This window comes from Capra hircus, chromosome 12, assembly GCF_001704415.2.
Source record: "Capra hircus breed San Clemente chromosome 12, ASM170441v1, whole genome shotgun sequence".
Lineage (NCBI taxonomy): Eukaryota > Metazoa > Chordata > Mammalia > Artiodactyla > Bovidae > Capra > Capra hircus.
Window position 1 is genome coordinate 9,930,161 of NC_030819.1, and position 25,739 is coordinate 9,955,899.

Genomic DNA, 25,739 nt, shown 5'->3' on the forward strand with positions numbered 1-25,739 from the left:
ATCTGTCCTAATTGACACAGTAGGACTTAATAAAATTTCTGAAGGCTTTCAAGAGTCACAAGGAAGAGATATTTTTTTGTGTGTGTAGGAAGGTCTTTCCTCAACGTTGCTGGGGAAAGAAATAGGTCTTGCTTCCTAAATCTTGCCAAGGTGGCAAGGTCTCCAAAAGCTTCCTGTCTCGTCCCCTCTGGGTTCTGTCCCGTCTTCTCTCTGTTCTGTCCTCAGTGGAAGCCAAGGATATCCTGGGATGTTCATCATACGCTCTGGTGAGGTAGGACAGCCAACCTGCATGGCCCTGCTTCCAGGCTGCCCAGATGAGGATCTGCAGCTCCTGTGCTCCCACGACAAGCTTGGTCTCTATGCAGCTGTGAGGGTAATCTAAAGAGTCAGCTGTTGGCATGGCTAACCCCGCCCCTGGTCACTTATGGTCAAAGAACACAGATTCTGAGAACCAAAAGACTCTCAGAAACAATAAGCTAGCCTAGCTACAACTTAGGAAAACTGGATTTCAAATAATTATTTTTAAAAAGCATTTTCTATGTGTTAGTTTTCACTTGACACTTACATAAAGTCACGAAAGTCATAATCAAAATCTGTGTCCCCGATCCCAGAAAGACGGATAGCAGCATCCCTTTCCTTGGAGGACGGAATATATCACCATGAACCAGCTTCCAGCCAAATTCTTCCTGGGCATCCTCCTGAAAAGGGAAGGAAATCGCTTCATCACCATGGGATCATCAAGAAAACTAGGCAGTTTGTTCATTGTTGAATATGCAGATACAGAAATTTAAAGAAAAACTTACAGATATTAATATATATTTCAGTTTTGAAGTATGAAAGCTTGACTCATGGAGCTTTATATAACTTTCTTGAATTGTTTCTAAAGAAATGTTGTGTGTGTTAAGATCTACAAACAGTTACTGAGAACTTTAAAAAGAAATACAAAGATAATGGGATACCATGCCCTAGTCAGTCAAGTTTTATGATCCAACTTGATGACAATTTTAAATCACACTCTATATCCTTTTTACCCCTCAGTAACTAATCTCCAAAACAAGCAAATGGTATCAGTTCTCAAAGCTACTCTGCATGCAGAGTAGGCTCTGACAATTTTAATAAGCTTGTGTCACCAGCTCACACTGCTCCCCTGATCTCCAGACATACATATATACCTGCCTATTAACAGCTCCACTGGGCTGATCAGTGGACACCTTGAACAGAATCATCCACAAGGAAACTGATTCTCTCCCCACCTCTACCTACAGTTCCCCCAGTAGATAAAACTCTAGACTACCAGCTGCTCAGTCCCCCAAACCTTGGAGTTATCTTTTTCCTTCCCCACACTTCATACAATCCTTTAATATTTCCTACAGTTTAGCTTTAAGATCTACCCACAGGACAGGTTAGCCCTGTTCAACCCATCCCCTCTTACCTGGCTATCACAGTGTGCACTAAACTGGTCTTGGTTTCTACACTTCAGTTGAATCTCAATACAGAACCAGAAAGATCCTTTTAACTAATCGGGTGGTTCAGGTCAGAAACACGGGGTCATTCACTGGCTGCTCTCCTCTTCCACCCTCTCAACTGGCCAATCAGCATTCCATCCCACCTCCCAGACACCCTCTGTTTATCTGCCCACTGCCCTCCTTCTTCCCTGCTACCATTCCCTGACTGTGGAAATTCCATACAGTCTTCTGACTGGTCTCAGTGCCTCCAATCTTGCCCAGCTCCAGACAACTGTCCACACACTGTTAAAAGTGATTTTCCTAAAACGTGAATCTGGCCATGTCAACACTGTTTTGTATACTTCAACAGCTTCTCAGTGATATTCAGACTGCACAGCTTAGAAACTCCTTCAAAACGTGGCCCCTGCTATTTCTTCAGCCTCCTCTCTTAACATTTTGTCCAGGGTACTTCTGTAGCCCTCCCCCAAATTCCCACTCAGATTTCTATCTTTGCAGCAGCAGACAAGACTTAAAAATAACTTCCCATGTGGTCTAGTATTTTACAGTTCCACATTTTCATTTAATCATCTGAATGTAAGCAATGAAGTTGGAATTTACTTTTTTTCTAGATGGCCACCTACCTCATCCACAATTATTCCTCAAAGCTACTTTTCCTTTGTTGATACACTTTTGTTAACCTCCATATTTAGACTCATTATTCTTATAGGCAGAAAATATCATTTGGAATTTCTTTGTTAACTAATCCTTCTAAACTTCTTTTTAGGATTATTACTTATTTTCTACTAACGTATTTCTATAGAAATTCCTTTAGAGAAGGTCTGTTTGTGGTCAGCTGTTTTTGTTAGTCTGAAAAAGGTATTTCACCTTCATTTTTGAAAGATCTCTGAGTACACAGTTCTATGTAAGTAGTTAATTTCTCTCAACATCGATTTAAAGATATTATTTTTGAGTTTCCACTGCCAATCTCACTGCTTCTCCTCTGCAGAAAGCCCAGTCTTTCTCCCTCTGGCCGATTCTAAGGCAAGACCTTCTCCTTTCTCTGGTCTCCTATGGTTAACTGAGGTGCGGATTTCATTCTATTTATTCCACTTTGGATACACTCCGTAATCTTTATCTATAGATTCTCATCTTTCATCTGTGCTGGAAAATCCTAGCTGTTACTTTTTCATATATCTTTACTTTGTAATTAATAATCCTAATATCTGAAATATTTGGGACCTGGTACAAATTTGTTGTTTATTGTAAATTTTTGTGAATTTCTAGATCATATGTTATGGACCTCAAGTGTGGAAAATCCAGCAAACCCAAATTTGGAAGACTTTCCTTCAATTTCAACTCAATTCTGCTGAAAACGGAAGGCATTTACTAACCTAGAATCATTCTGCCCGCTTCAACAATCCAAGCTTAATAAACAGGAGGAGATCAAGGTTCACCACTGACTCAATTTAATTGCCCAATTGGTTAAAAACTTGATATAAGCATACTCCTAAAGGAGAACATTAACCTCTCATGCTGGCACTGCTTCCTGCTCTGGCCTCACTCAATCTTGGGGGATAGGGTGGATCTGGGGGAGTCCTTGGATTCCTTTTTTTTTTTTTAACCAGTCAGATGGACGTGAATCTGAGTGAACTCTGGGAGTTGGTGATGGACAGGGAGGCCTGGTGTGCTGCGATTCATGGAGTCACAAAGAGTCGGGCACGACTGAGCGACTGAACTGAACTGAACTGAAGGCCAGCAATGCATCATGTCTGGTACATCAAGGGCTAATTCATTCATTCCAACAAATATTTGCTGATCACCAACTATATGCTTAGTACTGTTTAAAATACCAGAGATCCTACAGTGAGTATAACAGACAACTTCCTATGAGCAGATCTTCTCAAATAAGCAAAATACATAGTATATGAGATGGTGATAGGAATTATGGGTGTAGGGTGTGGGGTGTGGGTGGAGAGGATGTAATCTTAATGGGATGGTGAGGAAGGGCTCACTGGGAAGAGCACATCTCAGAAAAGACCAGGAGAATGTGAGGGACTCTCTGAGGGAGGACACTTGCGGAAGGCAGAAAAGTAACTGTAAGGAAGAGCCTGGAACAGGAACATGACCGATGCGTCTGAGGAACAGAAAGGCGGCCAGCACGGCTGGAGCAGAGCACCAGGGGCTACCACAGAGCCTCGCGGGCCACTGTGAGGGCCGACTCTGGCCTCTGAGTGCAGTGGATGGAAATCACTGGAGGAATGTGATCCAGAGTGAAATGACCTGACACTCTGGAACAGACTCACTCTGACAGCTACCCTGAGAGACTGGCAGGAGGCAGACAATGGGAGCATGACTGGAAATGGGGTTTTCTGTCCTGTACCCCAAAGCACCTCTACACAAATTAAGAAAAAAATTCCATTAACTTAGCAATTATTTGGAATTACCAATTATGAACAGAGTATTGTCAAATTATTTTAATAAAATACTTACTAAGGCATATAATCAATAATATCATGGGAAAGAAACTAAGCATGTAAGTGCTAAAAAGCTTATAAACATTAACATGTTCTTTTTTTCTAATTAGAACAGGACAGAAAGATGGGTGGGGAGGCTAAGAAGCTAGGGAAGAGAAAACAACGAAAACCTGAGTCTTAAGTATTCATTACAAATCATTGCTGGGAAATGAAAAAGTATGAAATGCAAAACGTTATACAACTTAAAATGAGAGTAAATGAAGCTGAGACATTAAATTACTTTGAATACACCAAAAGGTTGAAATGATATAAATTCAGTTAAAATTAATTTAAAAAATCAAACTTATACACAAAATTTAAATACTTTGCTGCTTCCCAAACTGAACATCTGCTGGAAACAGAGTTGACAGCACGTAAGTGAAAGGAGGGCAGAGCTGGCGTCCTGCACCCGCACTCTTTCTCACCCTCTACTGCTGCAGACGAGACTGTGAACAGTTCAGCTCTGAGAGCTGTAGGCACTAAGTCTCTACCAACAAAACCAATTCTTAAGGATCATTTCCTTATCTGAAAATGTCAATTCAGGATCACTTCTGAGAAGAAATGTTTTAAAAGCAGATTCTGACTAAAGATATTATTTAAAAATTTTCCAAAGGAAAAAATAAAGACTATCCACGGCAGACCAAGGAATAGGTCAGATGTTTCACTCACTGTAGAATCCATCTGATTATATCTGGCAATATCTTTATGCAGTGTCCGTAGCATAATCATAGCCACCATTCCAGACAAGAAGAGGACAATGACCAGGGAATTCATGATGCTGCAGAAATAAGCACGTCAGGATTAACCTAGAGCTTAATCACTGGATCAGCAGAACTCTTTCTAAAAACAATTTATTGAGTAACATTGAAACAGCATTAATCAATTGAAAAATTGACCTAAAATCAAACAAATTCAATGAACTGTGCTCTGGCTTCATGGTCTATTGAGAACTAGAGTTTTTTGTCCATGGTCAACGTTAATAACTACTGTGCCCAAATTAACACACCATAAGCTGCAAGGATCAATAATGGACTAGTCTCTACCCTCAAGAAGTCTACTGAAAAACAAGTTATTCAGTAAATTAATGAGTGTCAAAAAGATTAGTCAGTGAAGCAGGAAAAGGAGCGCAATGGCACCTTGAACGGTTCTCTAGATAAAAGTTTTGGGTCATGTTCTGAAGAAAGAGTAACAGCAACAATAACTCTAATCCTAATTATTATTATTTATAAAAAAACAGTCCTAACAGCTGGAGCAGCTTGTATACTGAGCCCTCTTCCATGCCAGGTAAGGTGCTCAAATGCTGTTTCATTACCTCCCTTCAATCCTCAGAACAGTACAATGACACAGGTTAATTCTAGATGAAGAAATAGACTCTGAGCACCTGGGTGATCCAGCCTGATTCATAACCAGTGACCAAAATCCAGGACTGAATCCAAGTCTACCTAATTCAAAAGTCCAGCCTTCTGAGTAACTGGCGAGAGTCAGAGTGGATGAGATGCTCACAGCGACAGAGACTAGAATAAGGACAGAGCATGAAGGAGATTAATGGTGTAGTCTTACCTAAACCACTGAATGTGGGTATGAGGCATGGACTCCAGAATGTAGTCCCATCGAGATGCCCATCTGATATTCTTCTCTTCCTAGACAGATTATAAAAAACAAACTCCTCTTTAAATAAGAATTTGCCAACAAAGTATACCAGAAATCCAAAGATTTCCATTCAGAGCTTAACCTTCCAATCAACAATTTCTCATTAATATAACTTGAGTCAGTCGTAAGATTCACTGAGCGAGATTTACTCCAGACTCAGAAAAATCAAGATGAAATTAAGCAGTAAATAAAAAACAATAAAGCAGAGATATTACTTTGCCAACAAAGGTCCATCTAGTCAAGGTTATGGTTTTTCCAGTGGTCATGTATGGATGTGAGAGTTGGACTGTGAAGAAAGCTGAGCGCCGAAGAACTGACGCTTTTAAACTGTGGTGTTGGAGAAGACCCTTGAGAGTCCTTTGGACTGCAAGAAGATCCAACCAGTCCATCCTAAAGGAGTCCAGTCCTGGGTGTTCACTGGTAGGACTGATGCTGAAGCTGAAACTCCAATACTTTGGCCACCTCATGCAAAGAGTTGACTCATTGGAAAAGACCCTGATGCTGGGAGGGACTGGGGACAGGAGGAGAAGGGGACGACAGAGGATGAGATGGCTGGATGGCATCACCAACTTGATGCACATGAGTCTGGGTAAACTCCGGGAGTTGGTGATAGACAGGGTGGCCTGGTGTGCTGCAATTCATGGGGTTGCAAAGAGTCAGACACGACTGAGTGACTGAACTGAACAGTATCTAGTTACTTGTATTTTTTAAAGTCTTGTTTTAAATCTTAATTAGCAAAGGCTTATTTTAAATGTTATAATTTAGAAGCTGTATTTAATTTTTTCAGAAAATTGAGTGGAATAGCTTACTCATGATTCTCTTTGATGCTATCTATCTATATCTGCGACATTTAACCAGACCAAAGCTATAACCTAGGCACCCTGAGCCTCTAGCAGGTGTCATCCACACTGAGCTCTTAATATCCAGAGGGAAAGGCGTATTATTTACTGCACCAGGCTTGCAAAGTTATATATTATATGGGGACAGTAAATGTCACAACTATATTGGATTGCCAAAATACTTTATTAAAAATAGAGGTGGAAGACTGCCCAAGATTCTCATGCAATAAACTTTACTTTCCTCCTAATAAAACCCTCCAGTGAATGTATAATAAATCATCTATCATCAGGAAATTCTTCATTTACAATCACACTCAAATCCTGGTTTCAAAAATGGTGTCATTTTCAAAAATGCTTGCTGCAGTGCTCGGCCATACCAATGCTTGTTGCCTATCTTGGATATCTTCATACCATCCTTTATGCCTCTTTTCTACCTTTTGCCTTGTTTGTATCTCTTATGGCTTAACATTTTTAATGAGGCTCAGTTCTCTAATTTCCTATACTTTTTATTTAAATGAAGACTTAGTTTTGAGCACGATTATGTTGCCTGGTGCACTGACAAACTATTCCAAAAATCAGCTCATTAAAAGCTTATCTACTTGACAAGCCTGATCATTAATATTTTTAATTAGTTTAAGTAATATGAATTTAAAATCAATTTCTGAGTTATACTAAAGATAAAATCACACTCACCTCAAAGCTAATAGAGTAAGTATAGGCAACTTTGATCTCCCCAGAAGCCTTGTTGCTTATATCCATGGGGGGTCCAGAGCAGTCTGGTTTATCTATATGGGTATGCTTGAAGCTGTGAGAAGAAACATTTCGGCAAGATGCTGATGAAGTAGTTTTTTCAAATGGAGTAAAGGTTAGAGATCTTGTACATATTTCACAACGCTGCTGACAGTCAAAAGTGATTCAGATCACAACGGTACAAATCTTTACTTCATAAGAAGGGCTTCATATACACATGCATTATCAAACTATTACTCAAATAAGAACCAAACTTTTGAAAACAATACTTGAAGAGTGCTAAAGAATCTTCAAAGAAATCAAAACAAACACTGAGGGAGTGTAAATTAACTGCCATCTTATTATGGTATGCATTTCTTTACCATTAGTGGCATGAGAAAATAGCTATATCAGTTGGTGGTGGGGGCAGGGAGAATCATGGGGAAAAAAAAGAATACTCAATTTAAAAAGCACCTCCCAAATAAATGATAGGTACGTTCACACTAAAAAAGCTGATAATTTGAAGAGATGCCCTTGCAATGACTTGTCACATACTGGCATCTAACACTCATGAAGACTTTCGATACGACACACTAAGCAGCTCATCTGGGCCTCCGCTTTTCCATGTGAAAGGGAACACGGTGCTGACCACTCATGCTCTCCAATCCAGGCTGACATGGAAAAGCTGTCAAAAAATGACTGAAAAACAAAACAAACAGGCACCTTGGTTTGCCTGCCACCTACCATGACAGGAAAATAAATATTCATATGGTTTCTCGGGACAACCCACTACTCAATAAATCATGTAAAGGGAATTTTAGTAAAAACAACTAAAATGCCAAATTATATGTCAGAACACTGACTCACTACTCAATCAATCACGCTAAAGGGAATTTGAGTAAAAACAACTAAAATACCAAATTATATGTCAGAACACTGACTAAAGAAAAGTTAACTGGGCCCAAAATATTTATTCTTTGGGTCTAAATCTCGCTTACAGTTAATTATTTTTTTTTTTTATCTCTTTCACAGTTACCTTTTTGGCTCAAGTTTAGCAGCCACTAATCTTGCTCCCATGGATCCAGTCTCAACGACATGATAGTATATTTTGATGTCAACATGGTTGAAGATGTAAAACGTATCTCTTTCATGGAATTCTGACTGTGGAACAGAGCTCAAAGTTAGTGTTAGAACACTGGCTATAAAAGAATCAAAACATTAAACTTTAAAATGAGCCCCACCATTCAGGAAAATTCAAACCCAGACAGAATTTTCATCTTCTCCATAAAAATGAGTAAGTTTTAAGCTTAAACTCCCCACCCTTTTTTTAAAAAAAATGGTAGTTTAACTAAAGTACAGTGGTATGCTAGCTTCTGGTATATAGCAGTGATTCAGTCATATATATATATCTCCTTTCCCATTACAGTTTACTACAAAATACTGAATACAGTTCCCTGTGCTGGACAGGAAGACCTTGTTGCTTACCTAGCAGTTTGCATCAAATAATCCAAAATTTCTAATTTATCCTCCTCCCCCCTTCCCCTTTGGTAACCATAAGTTTGCTTTGTTTTCTATGTCTGTGAATCTGTTTGTGCTTTGTAAATAAGTTCATTTGTATCATTGTTTAAGATTCCACATATAAGTGATATTATATATTTTGTCTTTCCTGTCTTACTCTACTTACTATGATAATCTCTAGGTCCATCCATGATGCTGCAAATGGCACTATTTCATTCCTTTTCATGGCTGTATTATATCCCACTGTGTGTGTCTGTATGTCTGAATATCATTAAGAGGTTGATATTCAGGTTATATTCATTAAGAGATTAAACCAGGTTAACCTCATTATATAAAATTTGATATATATTCCCCAATAATTTTGACTACCTTCTCAATTAATGCCTTCACTTATCTTGTCTTTTTTTAATCATAAAAGAATGGCCTCAAAGATTGATACCTTTTTAAAAAGGTGTAATACCCTAACTTTTGCAATACAATATTCTATGGACTTAACTTTCCAATACAAATTTCATGGACTTACAATGAAGTCTTTCTGGTAGTCCACTAAGAACATTTTTTTAATAGAGTCAGAACATACAAAGTCCAAGCCCATAGCATAGTATTTAGCATGTAAGAGACAATGTCTGTAAATGCTGAACCGCATCTGAATTATTTAGTTCCAGAGTTATAAACTGCAACTCAAGTATGGGAGTTCCCTGGCAGTCCAGTGGTTAGGACCTGGCACTTTCACTGTGGTGATCCAGGTTCAATCCTTGGTTGGGAACTAAGAAGCCACAAGCCTTGTGTTGCAGCCCACCCCCCACCCCCCCAAAAAAAGACTCAACATTTGTCCTTCAGAACATGCAAACAGTACTCATTTGATGAATATAACAATTTGTGTCCAGATAAGCACTGAAGCCTTCTACCAAAAAGCTTATTTTAAAAGCAGCAGAGTTAGTTTACCAGAAACTTACGTTAATAACACAGGCATCTTTTGCATGCCCTTTATCTGTAATGTAACAGCCAATAGGAAATCCAGGATTACAGAATCTCTGACCATCTTCAACATCGTAACACCACGTTACAGGCATATTATCCACAATCCTGTGCATGGAAATGAAAGTCAAGTTACAAACCACCATGTAACATGACTAGGAATTACTCACCAAATCTGTCATCACTCTGTAAAATTTAAATGTCTAGAAATGCCTTAAGGTGTGTGGTATTTCATAAGTGATAGTATTATGCCAATATATGACACATATATGGTAGCTTTTTTGAAAGGGAGCTTTATAAGTTAATTTACTGCAATCACTAACTTAATAATGTCATTATCTAGATACCTAAGTATAATTTATCTTCAGTAGAACACTCAAAAGCTCTAAATAGGTATGAAACAGTATGTTTAGTTTCTTGGGAATAGCTTATGGAACAGTATAGAAAGAAATCTTTTATTAGTCAGGTAGTTCAATAAAAAAGGAGAAGAATATAATTGCAAGATATGGGGAAATATTCAACTTGAGGGCCAGGTGAAAAAGTGAAAATTACAGTATCTATTAAAACTGTGTAAATCCAACTTATGTCTAAATGAAAGGCTGCTATAAAGCTAAAGAAATAAAATTTTCAAATTCTATAGTGAAAAGAAACTTTTTTAAGAATAAAATTCTGTAGTACTGTATAACCACATTAAAGTCTGAGCATGGGGCTCCCAATGCCCAGAACACACCACAGGATACAAATAAAAATAATTACTAAAAATATACCAGTTCTATTACAGTCATAAGACAACACTCCAGGGCATGTTTTATTTGTTAATTAACGTATGCCTTAGGAAGTAAAATTATGATTCTATATTCACTCAGGGTATACATTCATGACTTAATAAAACACATCTCGTCACACTTAAATGCTATTTAATAGTACCCAATGTACTAAATTTAAGAATCACCTACACTATTAAGTTGCTTATTATTATAACCAGCAGGCTAGCAGTTCCCATGCAAAGACTATAAAATATTAGAAGCATGAAAACTATGTTATATAATATAAATAATTCATATTTTCAGGAGGCCTCAAGAATCAGTTAATTGCTTCAATTTTTTAGACAATGAAGTTCAATCAATGAATATATACTAGCAATATATTAATTGTAATATCTTTATGCTATCATATCAGAGAAAGTACTGTATAAAATTATAGTGCTAGTTAGAAAATGTGAAACTAAGGTGAATATTCTAAATTTACCATTTATATAATGCCTTGATATAGTCTTTTACTGGTTGGAAACAAGAAAAAACCAACCCCCAAATTCTTGGATATAAAAGTATAAGTTTCAAATAATATAAGTTTCAATTACTGCCTTGCTAAGTCAGAAAGTTGTAGCTACTGAAATTTGCAATACCCAAAATATTAAAAATACTATTTTCAACTAGTGAAAAAGAATATGTAAGACAACTCAGAAAATTAAAGCTCGAATAACTGGCCCCAATTTTTCATCATTAAGGGATGCCTTCTATTATTCTCCACCTTTACAGGTTCCATCTGAAACACTTCTATCAGTCAAGCTTCATTTATTAATAACTGCTTTTCCCAATAAATTAATGTCTAGAGTTTCCTTTTTTTTTAACCTTCTAGAGCTTCTGATCAAAATGAATTAATCCATGTTGCCACAATACACCAAAAAAATTACAGCAAAAAGCAAGGAAACCTGGCATTTATGTTACTTTTGGGGCTTCCCTGGTGACTCAGATGGTAAAGAATCTGCCTGCAATGCAGGAGACCCAGGTTCAATCCCTGGGTCAGGAAGATTCCCTGGAGAAAGCAATGGCTACCCACTCTAATACTCCTCTTTGCCAGCCAACTGAGATCCAGGATTGGTACTCACTAGACTGAAGTATCTTCAAAGACCCCTTTCTGTCCAATAAGCCAGAGTCTGGCGATTCTATGATATTTTTAAAAAATGTAAGTACTTTGATAACTAGTTAAATAAATTATGCTTTTATAAATAAAATATCACAAAGACCCAAGTCTTCGGCAAAACTTAGGGAAAAAGCATAATCACAAGCCATGAAGAGAACAGGGATTCAAGCGTCTATTGCTGGTATCAAAATATTTATTGTTCAGTCTCAAGAATCAAGAAGTACCTTAGGTTACTGACAGAGTAAGCCAAGAAATCCTCAAATTATGTTCTAAAATTCCAAGTAAGAATTAAAAGTATTCATCAATTTAGGTATGAATATTAACTACTGTTAATTAACTGTTCTCTATAACGAGAATAATGAGTTGGTGCACTAACAAATAATCAGGCATTTTAATCGTTCAAAAGGTAGTACGGTTAGAATATCATAGAGGAAGAACTACAGGTCAGTCACATGATGGAATGCTACATGACTACAAAAAGAACGAGGCAGACAGAGATCTACAGATGTGCTTTACAGGGAAAAACGCCTGTATTTTCTTAAAATGACCAATTTGCAAAACTGTGTACAATACTGTGCACAATATTTCAGCTGTTATTTTAAAAGGCACACCCTTTTTTATATACCTACATATGCACAGAAATCTGGAGACATACATGAGGAATAAACAGTGCTGCTCCTAGGGAGCAGGATAAAAGAAGCTGAGAGCAGTAGAGAACACTTTATCATCCATCTTTCATATTTCTAAAGGCTCATGATGTTTTATCTCTGTCAACTCTGTTACCTGTGCTTAAAATCAAATTACACAGTAAAAAATCTCTGAAGTTAAGGACAGAAATATACTCAACTAATGGTTCACATGAATTCATCAATATGAATCAATATTTTCCAAATGTATAATGTTAAGGACAAACCCCATTGCCTAGATTTACCAGACTGTATATCTGTGATATGGCTTAGATTTTTTTGTTAATGGATTCAGACTTGAAATCATAAACTTTTCTGACTTAACAACAAAAATCACTGTTCACCAGTACTTTTCCAGTTTATTTTTTTTAAGAAGAATAGTTTAAATTTCCAACTATTTTACATTATTTATTCTTATTATTAAGCATACTGGTATCAAAACAGTACCTATGTTAATTGCATCATAAATAAGTTGAAAATATTTCTAAGTACTTTATTATCAGGAAGCTACAAAGGAAGAACTGCTTCTGTTATCTTTAGGAGCAAGACTCTAACAGTATTTTAAGAACCGAGGGTAAAGGAGACAGCTAAAAAATCACCCATACGCCATTAAGAGTCATTCTTTCATTCATTCAACAAATGATCAACTGTCAGAGAAAATGGAGATGATAGGGGCAAATCTGAGCCTTAAATATGATTCTGTAGGCTGGAAAGAACAATTTACCCAGAAAGCAAAAACACCAAGGGAAACTTTTCAATTACTTGTAAGTAAGAAAGGTATCCCAAGTTACATTAACTCAGCAATTATGCAGTGGTCTAACAGTAGCTTAGAGGAAAAATGCTCTTGGCTTACCAGAAACCAAAGAAATGAGGAGATGGAGGGGCCTTTCAAGCTGCCGTTTGTACTGAGGGTCAGATGAGAAAGAAGCTGACATGGTGTAATGGGCAAGTTTCCCTCCTTGTAATGGAGCCCTGCTATGGGAAACTCATTTCTATGTGGTTCAGGTGTATTCTACCCAGGTCTGGCTAATCAGAGTAAATCCCCTAATCACAGACTAGTTGGTGAATAGCATGGGACCCTGGGTTGCCCCTCCCCAGGACTTCTTTGTTCTATGTGTATGGAAGAGAGGATGGGGAGGAACCCAGGAGGCAAGAGGGAATGAGAGGTCCCAACCACCCTACTGAGTCACGGGATCAGGTCATGTCCAAACTGAAAATGAGCGAGGGCAAAGGGCTCAATCTGAGACAGTGACAGGACCGACGTTCGAGACAGTACCCTGTTCACCACCTCCAGTACCATATACTTTACGGAAAGGGAAAACATATGCAAACCGTGCAGACCACAGAATATAGGCATTTGCTGAAAAATTATCCAGAAGAACAACAACTGGTTATCCTTGAAAAGCTGCATTTTTGAAATTCTTTTTTAATACTGTTTGAATATTGTATGGTAGGTAAATAGTACGTGCGAAGGAAAAAAGTTTTAAATGCTAATCTTGTTAATGTTACATCATGCTTATAAAACAAAAAACATTACACAAAATACAAGGATTTTTATTTGAAATAGATGCTATTTCTCAAAAATCAAATGAAAGTTATATTTTTTCCCCCTATGGTCTTTTTCATGGTCCACAAGTATAAAATAACGTATTTTTCTACCAGTTTGATTCAGTTCCTTTCCCCAAGCATAAATACGCTCCTTTAAACTACACATGAATAAAAGAAGTGCTCTAGGTACCAGGTCTATGTGCCAAAACAAGTAGCAGACAGCGTAATACTCTGAGCACAGTTCAACGACGACACTTTAAGCTGTCAACCTCAGTAATCCTCTGGCAATAAATGTGCTATATTTTAGTCAATGAAGTAATTTACACATTCAATGAAACAGAAGCTTCTTCTGTGAAAGGAAAAAGCCCCAAATCCCAAATTTCCATGTCTTACCAGTGATGCTGATAATTGAGTAACATGCTTTTTTTCAAGAATTCTAACTTTTGTTTGTCTTCAGCTTTCTCTGTATGGTAGGTTTTTGTACAAACAAGCTTACACGTCTCCTCCTTCTTAAATGTAAACTGTATTAAAAATAAAGTGGAAAGCAAATTAAAATACCCAGGTCCTTCACACCTATAACAGAGAGTAAAAGCAAAACATTCTCATTAAATTAAGAGCATTAATATTGATAATAAACATAAAAGTTCCTCATAGCTCAATCACATTTAAATTTCAATCTTACTGTTTCTCTAAAAACCTAAGTCATCAATATTTCTTTTGATAATAAGTTTTTATCTTTGATAATTCCAACTCACCGATTTTTTTTAAGGTAAATGAGTCCTCAGGAAAAAACCCACATGGAGAACAAAACACCTGTCTCTCCATGGTAATGTCTCCTGCGGCTTTCAAGTAATAAACAGACAAGTTTTTATGTCTGTATATTCATTCAGTGGATATTTGTTAAGTGCCTCCTATGCACCAGGTGATGGGAGGTTCAGCAGTGAATAACAGACTGTGATGACACAAGAAAAAGCCAAATCTGGCTATCGAGAATCAGTATAAATGTGATTCTTTTTACTCACAACTGAAAAGACTGTCAATTTTCAAGATGTCATGAATAATGAAGTTCAAACAAAAATTGACAATTTTTTAAAACAAAGTTTAAAAACTAAGTAAGGAGTCCTCCAACTTTGGGGTCGAGGACTTATTTGAGAGCATGAACACATACACACATATTATTCACAACATATTATATCATATAGGCTTACTTTACCAGGGGCTACTTAGGTCTTAATTTAACAAATCTATTTCCAAGTTTTTAGGACTCTGCTTTTGCTGCTTTCTTCACCCCACCCCCAGGTAGTCACAGGGTTCACTCCCTTAACTTGTTTCAAGTCTTCTGCTCAAATGTCACATTCTCAGGTGAGACTTTCTCTGGCTTATTTAAAACTGCAAATTCTCCACCTTCTTCCCTGATTGATCTTCAACAGTTCTTTCATCAGCAACAGGCACGCTATGTATTTCAGCAATTCATTTTGTTTCCTTCTCCCCATCAGAACACAAGATCTACAAGGACAGAGATTTCTCTCTTGTTCATACCTAACACAGTGCCCGGCATGTGAAAGGCATCAGCAGTTGTGTTAACTGAGTGAATGCAAGTGGCTGGATGTGAGACTTTCTGATCCTATGATAGGTAGCTCCAGCTTCACCTAATGCATACGATATCCTGCACTGTTTCTTCCTGACCTCAACAGAAGTCGTAGATAAGAGACGGCAAAGCAAGTTTGGGGTTTGCTCTGTTGCTGCCTGTTACCACTGCTCTCACTACAGATCTAAAATAAGGCAAAATTCTTTGAAAATAAAGGATAAAGAATCAGTACTGAAACCAATACTGAAAAATGTCAATACATTTATGGTTGGCCTGGGGGGGAACAGCTGATATTTTAGTCTATGTTTCTGTTAACCTATGCCTTAATCTTAAGAAATACCTGCTCTGTCTCTTTAAGAAAAAATCTGTTTTAGCACAAATCTTGATACTAAAAAATTCTAGAAAACTCATAGAAAATGTTAGGTGCGTATTCTTTCTCCATTTTAAAATGCTCCTTCTGTTCTTCTATTTTACCTCAACTCCTAAGACAAAATTAAACCTGAAAAGTATTAGGCCTAAAAGAAGGATTTTTTGCATAAGCAAGGCACAGTCTTTATATACAAAGAACCCTGAGTAGAATCCTAGTAAAGAAGTAATATGCCTTTAAAGTCTGCACCAAAGGGAACAAAACTCTGTAGATCTGAATATTCTACCGTTTACTGTCAGAGACTCTGGCTGCCCTTCAAGTTCACTGACGGTGTTACTTACTAGTGCTCTTCCCGCCTTCCATCATTTCCCAAGGTCAAGGCATATAAACAGAAAGATGGGGCTGAGAGACTAAGGGAAGATTTTCAGGCAGTTATACAATTTATATAAAACCACTCTGCTATAAGAAGAATGTGACAATTCCCAAAGTAATCTCAACATACCACAGCAGGGAAATGTTACACAGTTAGTATGCCTGCCCCATTCACTATCGCTCATGTCCATATATTCTGAGTTCCTTCTTTCCTAGTGACTTCATCTCATCAGTCCTTCAAATCTGTCTGAAAAAATTTTAAATTTCTGGCATCTTTACAGTAGAAAATCTCAAAATATTTTAAGATGACATACTTATGGTTGAAAACTATCACCTTGCAGTGAATTAAACTTGTACAATTATATGTGTTCCTCTCAGTGCTGCATGGTGGAGACACAGTGTTGGGGTGAGAGGCTAGTGGGACTAATCTAGGCATGAGGATTTGCTGGACAGATGCAAGGGAAATGGATGGTGGTGCTCAGTGAGCAAACAACGAAGGAAGCTAATCATGGAAAGAAGGATGGGACACCAAGAGAGGAAGCTGTGAGGCTGGGGGATTAAAACCCAGGGTCAAGTTACAGCCAGTAACATGCGTGTGCTCAGCATGCACAGACGCCCAAGCAGAAAGTTAAAGAAAAATGCACAGTGCAGAACAGTATTTTAAAACATAAATACACACATTTAATTCTATTTATATGTGCTCGCAAAAATGGAAAATTTCAGGAAAGGTTAACAAGAATCTGTGATGTAGAACAGGGCAGAAGAGAGGAGAGAAACTTACTTTTCATTTTTATTCTTTGTACCATTTAGCTTTGTATATGGTGATATATTATTATTATAAATGAGTTTAATTTTTCTAAAAGAGCTCCATTATACTTTGTGCAGCAGGAGAGCAGATATATATATAAACTGAACAGGGGACTATGAATTCAGAATGATACTAGGCTTAAAAGATAATAGATTTAAAAGGCAGACTAATTCTGGATGATGATGAAGTACATACACTGAAGAGAATACCTTATATTGTCCTTACAGCTTGGTTTAACTGAAGTTCTAAAAATGCATCAAAGATGTACCCCAAATATACTTTCACTGGTCAAAATAGAACGGTTTGCTTCCCCACAAGCCAATGGGAAAACTGAAGCAGTGCTCTAAGTGCTAACGGGGAAAATCTAGGAATACTGTTCCCAAAGAGGAGGAGGGTAGTATGGAGAATCGTGACTGGAAGCTGGGTTCTGGATCCCTCTGCAAAGTGAGCCGGGGGGTGGATGGGGGGCAGGTCTGAGCACTCTTACCATTGACAACACTGACTGGAGGAATGTTTCTTAGGACAAACTTACTCATGACATATTGTGAAAGGGGAAGAATCTTTCTAAACTGTGAAGAAGTTATTTCTGGATGCAAAAGAGAAATGAATTCCTTCTTAGCTAAGTTACCACAGGCTTTTCTGTAAGGGGGGGAGGAGGAAAGATCCAACTAAATGACGTTTATGTAACACTATATACAAACCTTATATGGTGATGGTTCAATTCTTTCCCCAAATAATACCTGACCCAGATTTTCAGATGGCCGTTTTCCTTCTGACGCTTGGCAAAAATCAAACCTGCAGACAAGAATATTTAAGGTTTTAAGCAAAAAAGGAAGCAATGAGATACCAAACCCCTAATCAACCTAGAGGACAGATTAGGTACTATCACTCCAGCAGCTCTAGTGGATGAGTAAGAACTATATTCCTACTCCAAGTTCCACGTACCACATCTCCTCAAAACAAAACAAAAATCAGAAAATTATGCCTTATAACACTTTGATTTTCAAATAACACCTTTATTAAGATATAAATTATAGAATTTAAAAAACTGACACAGTACAATTTATTGTTATTCATTCCAATGATACAATTATTTACATCCTATTCTTCAGGGGAATTCTGCATAATTTATCTCCCTTTGTTATCTTTCTAATATTCAGATATTCACTTAATGACCTTTCGAGATGTGTCAAATTTATCTGTCTCATCCTGATACGACGGCCAACATGAAAAGCGTGGCCAGACAGAGCGTCTGAGAAAACAAGACTCATGCAGAAGCCATGACCAGTCAGCTACAAGCTTTTCTCTATAATTTCCTGACATTACTGATCAGATTTGTTTGAACATTACAGCCAAATTTCAGCCCTGCTATAGAACATTAAAGGGCAGTACTGTGTTCACTGCGGTTGAGACCAGCACCATGACTACAGACTAGTTAGAGCCGTAAGAGGAAGATGAATCTTGAGTGATAAAAACTAGAGCTAGGAAGCCCCCTAATGAAGATTTTCCATCTACTGGATATGAGATCCACTGAGTTTTCCCAAGAATATTCACAAAGATTTAAGGAGAGAGATTTGTTTACTTAACAAAAACTAGGAAAAAAGTCTCCAACAGTTACATAAATGGTGGTCCATTTGCTCATGAACTCTGTATCCTCCTCTTACACATGTTTTAAGATTATGAATTCTCATAGGATCATCTTAAATTTTTTGTGTATTTTTCTACAGTAAACATTTTTTTTCAAAACTTAGATCATGCAGAAATTTAGAAGCCAACAAAAATTTAGAAACTGTATTTTACACCCAATATGGTATACAGTGCTCAAATTTTTTAAAAAAGTCTATTTATGCAGAATTTTTATAATATCCCAAAAATGGAAATAATGAAATGTTCATAAACAGAGAATTAGTGAAACAAAGCATAAACAGACTCCAACGATCTCTAAAAAGGGATAATAAACAGCTACTAAAAAGACTGAGGCAGCTGTGTATTAACATAGAAAAGATGTCCACAACAGATTCAGTGAGAAAAACAAGGTGCAAATAAAATATATAAAGCTACTTTTATTTAAAACAAAAATGTGTCAGATACATTAGAATATGCAGAGAAAAAAAATGCAGGGGGCAGACAACAAAGCAGTTTTTCCTGGGGACTGATTATGTGGGACACAAGGATTTTGTTTAAAACTATGTGGGTTTTTTAATAATCAAAAAAATGAAGCAAAATAGCTATTTGTCCAATCAGGTAAAAAAGGAAACCCATGGTCCATAGTTTCAGTTGGTGTTGCAAAGCAACATCAAGAGATCACATCCCACGTTTTAAACCTACCTTAGAAATAAAGAATACCCCCTTTAAAAATGTTTTCAGGCCCTGTACATTTTTAAAATGCGTGTAAACTTACCACTAACTGTGGAGAAAGTAAAGTTCTAAATGCACAAAATCCTGATGAGTCACAAAATTTCGTATGAAAACCAAGCCGAGAAACTTACGCTGTATATTCATAAGGAAGAACAGATTCCACTGAGTCAAGCCTGTTCACAAATAGTTCTATTTCAGCCTGAAAATGAGAAAATACAGAATGAGAATATAAGCAACTGGAGACCAAAACTTAGGTCATGCCTAGAAGTGAAAAGGAATTTGACTTTTGAAATGTGAAATTTTACGATATCCAACTCACTTTAAAGACTTCTCTTATAAATCCATGCACTGAGTAGATTTATATGCATTTAAATTACAACAAAATAATTCTGAGAGCCAAAGAACTGATGCTTTTGAACTCTGGTGTTGGAGAAGACTCTTGAGAGTCCCTTGGACTGCAAGGGGATCAAACCAGTCAATCCTAAAGAAAATCAGTCCTGAATATTCATTGGACAGACTGATGCTGAAGCTCCAATACTTTGGCCACCCGATGCGAAGGACTGCCTCATTAAAAAAGACTCTGATCCTGGAAAAGATTGAAGGCAGGAGGAGAAGGGGACAACAGAGGATGAGACGGTTGGATGGCATCACCAACTCGATGGACATGAGTTTAAGCAAGCTCTGGGAGTTGCTGATGGACAGGGAAGAAGCATGTTTTAGTCCATGGGGTCGCAAAGAGTTGGACATGACTGAGTGACTGAACTGACTGACTAGTTTTCAGCTGCAAATGTCTCCAATATTTTCTAAATGCTCTTTAAGTTCTAAAAATTTCTAACAAATGTAATAAGACATTTAAAATAAATCATTCACCACATCTATTTAGACTCTGGTTTTCTTTTTAAATCTGGTTTTCATGTTCAATATTTCGTTCTGTAGCAAAGATCATTTCTAAACAATTAAAAAAAATTCTCACAGCATTCAAGCATTGAAAAAAATGTTGTCAGCAAGAAGAAAAAGAGAAATGGATGCAACCAAGAAATATTTTGAAAATAAATTTGACAGGACTTTGATTGTTGTGTGTTTGTGTGTGTGTGAGACACAGAGAGAGAGACAGTAAAGATAAGAGTTTAAAGATGTCTTAAGTTTAAAGACCAGAGATGAATTACTTGTCCAAGTTTCTGATTTGGACAAGTTTTAAAAAAAAGGACACCGGAAGAGGATTAGGTTTGGGGGAAGAGATCAAGAGTTTGCCTTTAGATATGTTTTGTTTGAAGTGCCTTTGAGATATCTAAGTGTAGGAGGATAAACAGTCATGGCACTTATTTTTAAAAATCTGGAAATATGAATTTGAGACACATTTGTAACTAAGCTGAGATAGTACTAAACTTGGGCCAAAAAACTGCAAAAGCTATATATAATACCTGTGGTTCTTTGAAATGTGAAGTGGTTACAGCCTTTTGAAAAGCAAAATATTAATACATAAAATCTTCTACCCAGCAATCCTACTTATGAGAACTTACCCCCTAGAAATAAAATCATCCATGCACAAGAGACCATAAATAAGAATGTATATTGCAGACTTATCCACTAAAAAACTAGACACATTTCACAGTATGCCTACTGATAGAAAATTAGCTATTAAACATCATCGGACTATTAAAGAAATAAAAAGAAATGCCAGGTAGGTAAGACATTTCCAGATCAACTATCCTAGAAATTCAATCTCATGCTCTTAAGCAAACAGCAGATGGACAACGACAACATGGTTTCGCTTTGGAGGACAGCTTTAAAGGATCAACTTGAGAATGCTAACTACAAAGGTAGTAACAGAGAAGAAATTCATGAAGACCAAATAAAGTTCAACAACAGAGCAGAGAGAGCAAAGCTGAATGAACGTCCTAGGAAACCTGGGCTAACTTAAAGCCATGCCTGCCTACTGAAGCTCCCTGAATTTCTTCAAGGCATATCTGAAGGTCCATAGAACCCCACCTACCCCCTCCCAATAGTGGCTCACTGCTACTCAGGACAGAATTCTTCAGCTGAAAATGTCAGTAAGTAATTTGTGCCCTGAAGTACTTTTGGTGCTAACCAAAAACAAACAAATAGGAGCTGTACCTGTATTTTATGGGGTCAGATCACTATGGCTGCTTCTGGACTCTGACCATGAGGCTACCTGCAAGTGCATAAAGCCACATCTCCCATTTTGATCTCATTTACTAGCGCTGTCAGCAGTCCTCTATACCTGTCAAAACCCCAAAAGTGAGAGGAGATGTTCAATGTACAAAAACTAATAATACACTATCATTGGAAAAATACCAAAGCAGTGGGCAAGAGCAGACCTCTGGGGCCTCTGTGCCTGGGTTCAGATTCCAGGCTCCACTATTTATCCTTGGTTAGATTATTTAACATCGCAGTTTACTCATGGGTGCTTCAGTTTCTTTACCTGCAAAATGGGCATAATAGTTATTTACCTCACAGAGGTGTAAGGATTAAATGAGTTAACATTTATAAAGTACGTCAAACAGTGCCTAATACATGAAGTGCCATGAATCTGTTATATTAAAAAAAAATAAATGTAATGATACTTAGAATACGGAATGCCCAAACTACACTGCTCACCCACTAAAATGCTCTTCCAGTATTCATGATCTACAATGGAAGACATCAGCCTCTGTACACAGCACTGAAACAGTAGCACATAAACCCCCTAAAACCGTACTCAAATAAAATGACAACTCGATGGCAACACTGTCTCAAACACAAAGAAAGTTTAACTGTCTCCTTGTATAAAATATTCAAGAATGGATCACTGGTCATTTTGGCTAAAAAGACAATTAGGGCATAATATTTAACCTTACAGATTGTTTGAGTAATTATCACAAATAAATATTTGTAACTGTTTTGAAGGCAAATTTTCCAGGTGACAGCTTACTCTGCCAAAATAATTTTCACTAATTATAAGGGGGTCAACACTGCTATGAAGATACACCAGAATGCAAACTTCTACTTAATATTATCTTATGAAAAATAAAAGCTCCCCAAAAGTTAATCCAGTTCACATCTTTACATTTCTGTCCAGGAAGGAATGTAGCTACTATATTCTACACAACTTTTTATGTTTTGAGTCTCAAAATCCCCAGAGCCACATTTTCACCACAGAAGCTAACTTCCTTGTGCTACGATTAAGTACACTCCTTACTCTTGACCTTGTTCAGTACAAAGTGATTAAAAGCACAGACTCTGAAGCCAGGCTGCCTGGGTTTAAATCCTGACTCTGACATTCACTAGCTATGGGTCCTGGACAAGTTGTTTTACTTCCAGGGCCCTGGTTTTTTCATTTGTAGAATGGAGGTAATAATAATCTCTACTGCAAGTGGTTTCTGAGAAGATTCAAGAACAGAGCCTGTCACAGAGTACTATGTAAGTATTATCATGCAGCAATGTCCAAGAGACTTTAAGCAATGATGAAAACAGCCTTATCTGCACTGTCAAATTCAGTCGCTACCAGTCACATGAGACCATCGGTCACTTGAAATGTGGTCAGTACAGCTGAAGATCTGAATTTAAATTTTTATTTAATTTTACATTTAAGAGGTCACAGGAGACTAATGGCTTATATATAGGACAGCATGGTAATGGAAAAAAAAATTGAATGTTGCTTAGTACCCTTTATATAGCCTTTTCAAACACTTCATATTTTACTTTAGTCAGACAAACTTTACCTGGAAAAATAACTCAAATGTTAGTCTATCCCAGAGGCTGGCAAGTTTTTTCCCCCAAAGAGCCAGAGAGTAAATATTTTAGGCTTTTCTGGACAGTCTCTGCGATCGTAGTGCAAAAGCAGGCACAAACATTACAGAAGTGAATTAGCCTGGCTGCAGTCCAGTAAAACCATTTACGGGCACTGAAATGTGATTTTCATGTAATTTTCACTCATCTCTAAATATTACTCTTTTTAAAATTTTTTTCTAATCACTTAAAACTGTAAACACAATTGTTAGATCAGGACCCTACAAAACAGAAAGCAAGCTGACTAGACTCCTAGAGTTCATCCCCGAGCTCTGTTTTCCAGGTAGTTTTCAATGTTCTTTCAATGTCCATCTTTGGAAACCCAAAACAGGGCAAAAGGTTCAGAGATCTGATGCCATTAAAAAAAAAAAATTAGGACACTGTTGAAGAGCATATAAATTTAGAGTAAAAGTTTCTTGCATTTCCACTTAATGGATGAGGCAAGATATTTTCCTAGTCTATGATGTTCTCTCTGAAGTTTCATGGTACAACTCTTGGCTGTAGGATTATAAGACTGAAGGAAAACCCTATTCTCATTTTCTGACTTCTCTCATCTCTCCTTTGAGTCTTAATCTTTCAAAATGGAAAGGTCTTAATCTTCTGAATTGTCGTATTTCCTTGATCATGCCAGCTGCTTTTCACAGGATCTTGCCCTACTCTCATATCTTTCTTAAAAGGTGCACCATTGAGAATTACAGGCAGAATTCAAGATACAGACATCAAAGTTTCATATATGTATAGGATGACACTGTTACTTTTCATTAGCCTTTCTGGCCAAAAGCATAAATTCTTCAATGACACTCTTCATCTCTTTTTTAAGTTTTATAACTGATAGTTTAGAGCTCATCACCTCAAAGAAATACTTTTTAACTCTTTTCCTTCAAATATACTTTCTTAACTTGCCCATGACCAAATTTACTACTCTTTGTTTCATATAACTTTAAGAGAGCTTCTGGAAGTATATTCCCAGTGGCTTTTTATTACTACAAGAGCTTAATATTACTAGTAAATTAAAACATTCAACATCTTTCTTTTTGCTAAATTTAAGATCCAAATTAGCCTCAGATACTTCTGGACGTCTGTCTCCACTTTTACCATTCCCCGTGATTTATTCTCCAAGCCAGGCTTCAACAATACGTGAACCGTAAACTTGCAGATGTTCAAGCTGGATTTAGAAAAGGCAGAGGAACCAGAGATCAAATTGCCAACACCCGGTGGATCATCGAAAACACAAGAGTTCCAGAAAAACATCTATTTCTGCTTTATTGACTATGCCAAAGCCTTTGACTGTGTAGATCACATCAAACTGTGGAAAATTCTGAAAGAGATGGGAATACCAGACCACCTGACCTGCCTCTTGAGAAATCTGTATGCAGGTCAGGAAGCAACAGTTAGAGCTAGACATGGAACAACAGACTGCTTTCCAAATAGGAAAAGGAGTATGTCAAGGCTGTATATTATCACCCTGCTTATTTAACTTCTATGCAGAGTACATCATGAGAAAGGCTGGGCTGGATGAAGCACAAGCTGGAATCAAGACTGCCAGGAGAAATATCAATAACCTCAGATATGCAGATGACACCACCCTTATGGCAGAAAGTGAAGAGGAACTAAAAAGCCTCTTGATGAAAGTGAAAGAGAAGAGTGAAAAAGTTGGCTTAAAACTCAACACTGAGAAAACTAAGATCATGGCATCTGGTCCCATCACTTCATGGGAAATAGATGGGGAAACAGTGGAAACAGTGACAGACTTTCTTTTTTTGGGCTCCAAAATCAGTGCGGATGGTGACTGCAGCCATGAAATTAAAAAATGCTTACTCCTTGAAAGGAAAGTTATGACCAACCTAGACAGCATATTAAAAAGCAGAGACATTACTTTTCCAACAAAGGTCCATCTAGTCAAGGCTATGGTTTTTCCAGTAGTCATGTACAGATGTGAGAGTTGGACTATAAAGAAAGCTGAGCGCCAAAGAATTGATGCTTTTGAACTGTGCTGTTGGAGAAGACTCTTGTGAGTCCCTTGGACTGCAAGGAGATCCAACCAGTCTATCCTAAAGGAAATCAGTCCTGAATATTCATTGGAAGGACTGATGCTGAAGCTGAAACTCCAATACTTTGGCCACCTGATTCGAAGAACTGACTCATTTGAAAAGACTGATACTGGGAAAGATCGCAATGGCAACCCACTCCAGTACTCTTGCCTGGAAAATCCCATGGATGGAGGAGCCTGGTGGGCTGCAGTCCATGGGGTCGCTAAGAGTTGGACACGACTGAGCAACTTCACGCATTGGAGAAGGAAATGGCAACCCACTCCAGTGTTCTTGCCTAGAGAATCCCAGGGACGGAGGAGCCTGGTGGGCTGCCGTCTATGGGGTTGCACAGAGTCGGTCACGACTGAAGCGACTTAGCAGCAGCAGCAGCAGCAGGGAAAGATCGAAGGTGGAAGGAGAAGGGGATGACAGAGGATAAGATGGTTGGATGGCATTACTGACTCAATGGACATAAGTTTGAGTTCACTCCGGGGAGTTGGTGATGGACAGGAAGACCTGGCATACTGCAGTCCATGGGGTTGCAAAGAATCGGATACAACTGAGTGAATGAACTGAACTGAACTGATGGTTTACTCCC

At 37.6% G+C, this 25,739-nt stretch overlaps 1 protein-coding gene across 1 annotated transcript in view; it reads right to left on the reverse strand.

Annotated features, from left to right (window-relative positions):
• The window catches only part of TM9SF2 (transmembrane 9 superfamily member 2), a 50,250-nt gene that overhangs the window by 14,112 nt on the left and 10,399 nt on the right, over positions 1–25,739 (reverse strand). Inside the window, exons 2-10 of the mRNA XM_018056401.1 lie at positions 19,454–19,521; positions 17,666–17,759; positions 14,223–14,350; positions 9,651–9,780; positions 8,213–8,337; positions 7,141–7,252; positions 5,519–5,598; positions 4,628–4,736; positions 566–698 (exon numbers count right to left, since the gene is read on the reverse strand). Of these exons, the coding sequence (XP_017911890.1) occupies positions 566–698; positions 4,628–4,736; positions 5,519–5,598; positions 7,141–7,252; positions 8,213–8,337; positions 9,651–9,780; positions 14,223–14,350; positions 17,666–17,759; positions 19,454–19,521 (979 nt within the window). The remainder of the gene's footprint in view (positions 1–565; positions 699–4,627; positions 4,737–5,518; positions 5,599–7,140; positions 7,253–8,212; positions 8,338–9,650; positions 9,781–14,222; positions 14,351–17,665; positions 17,760–19,453; positions 19,522–25,739) is intronic.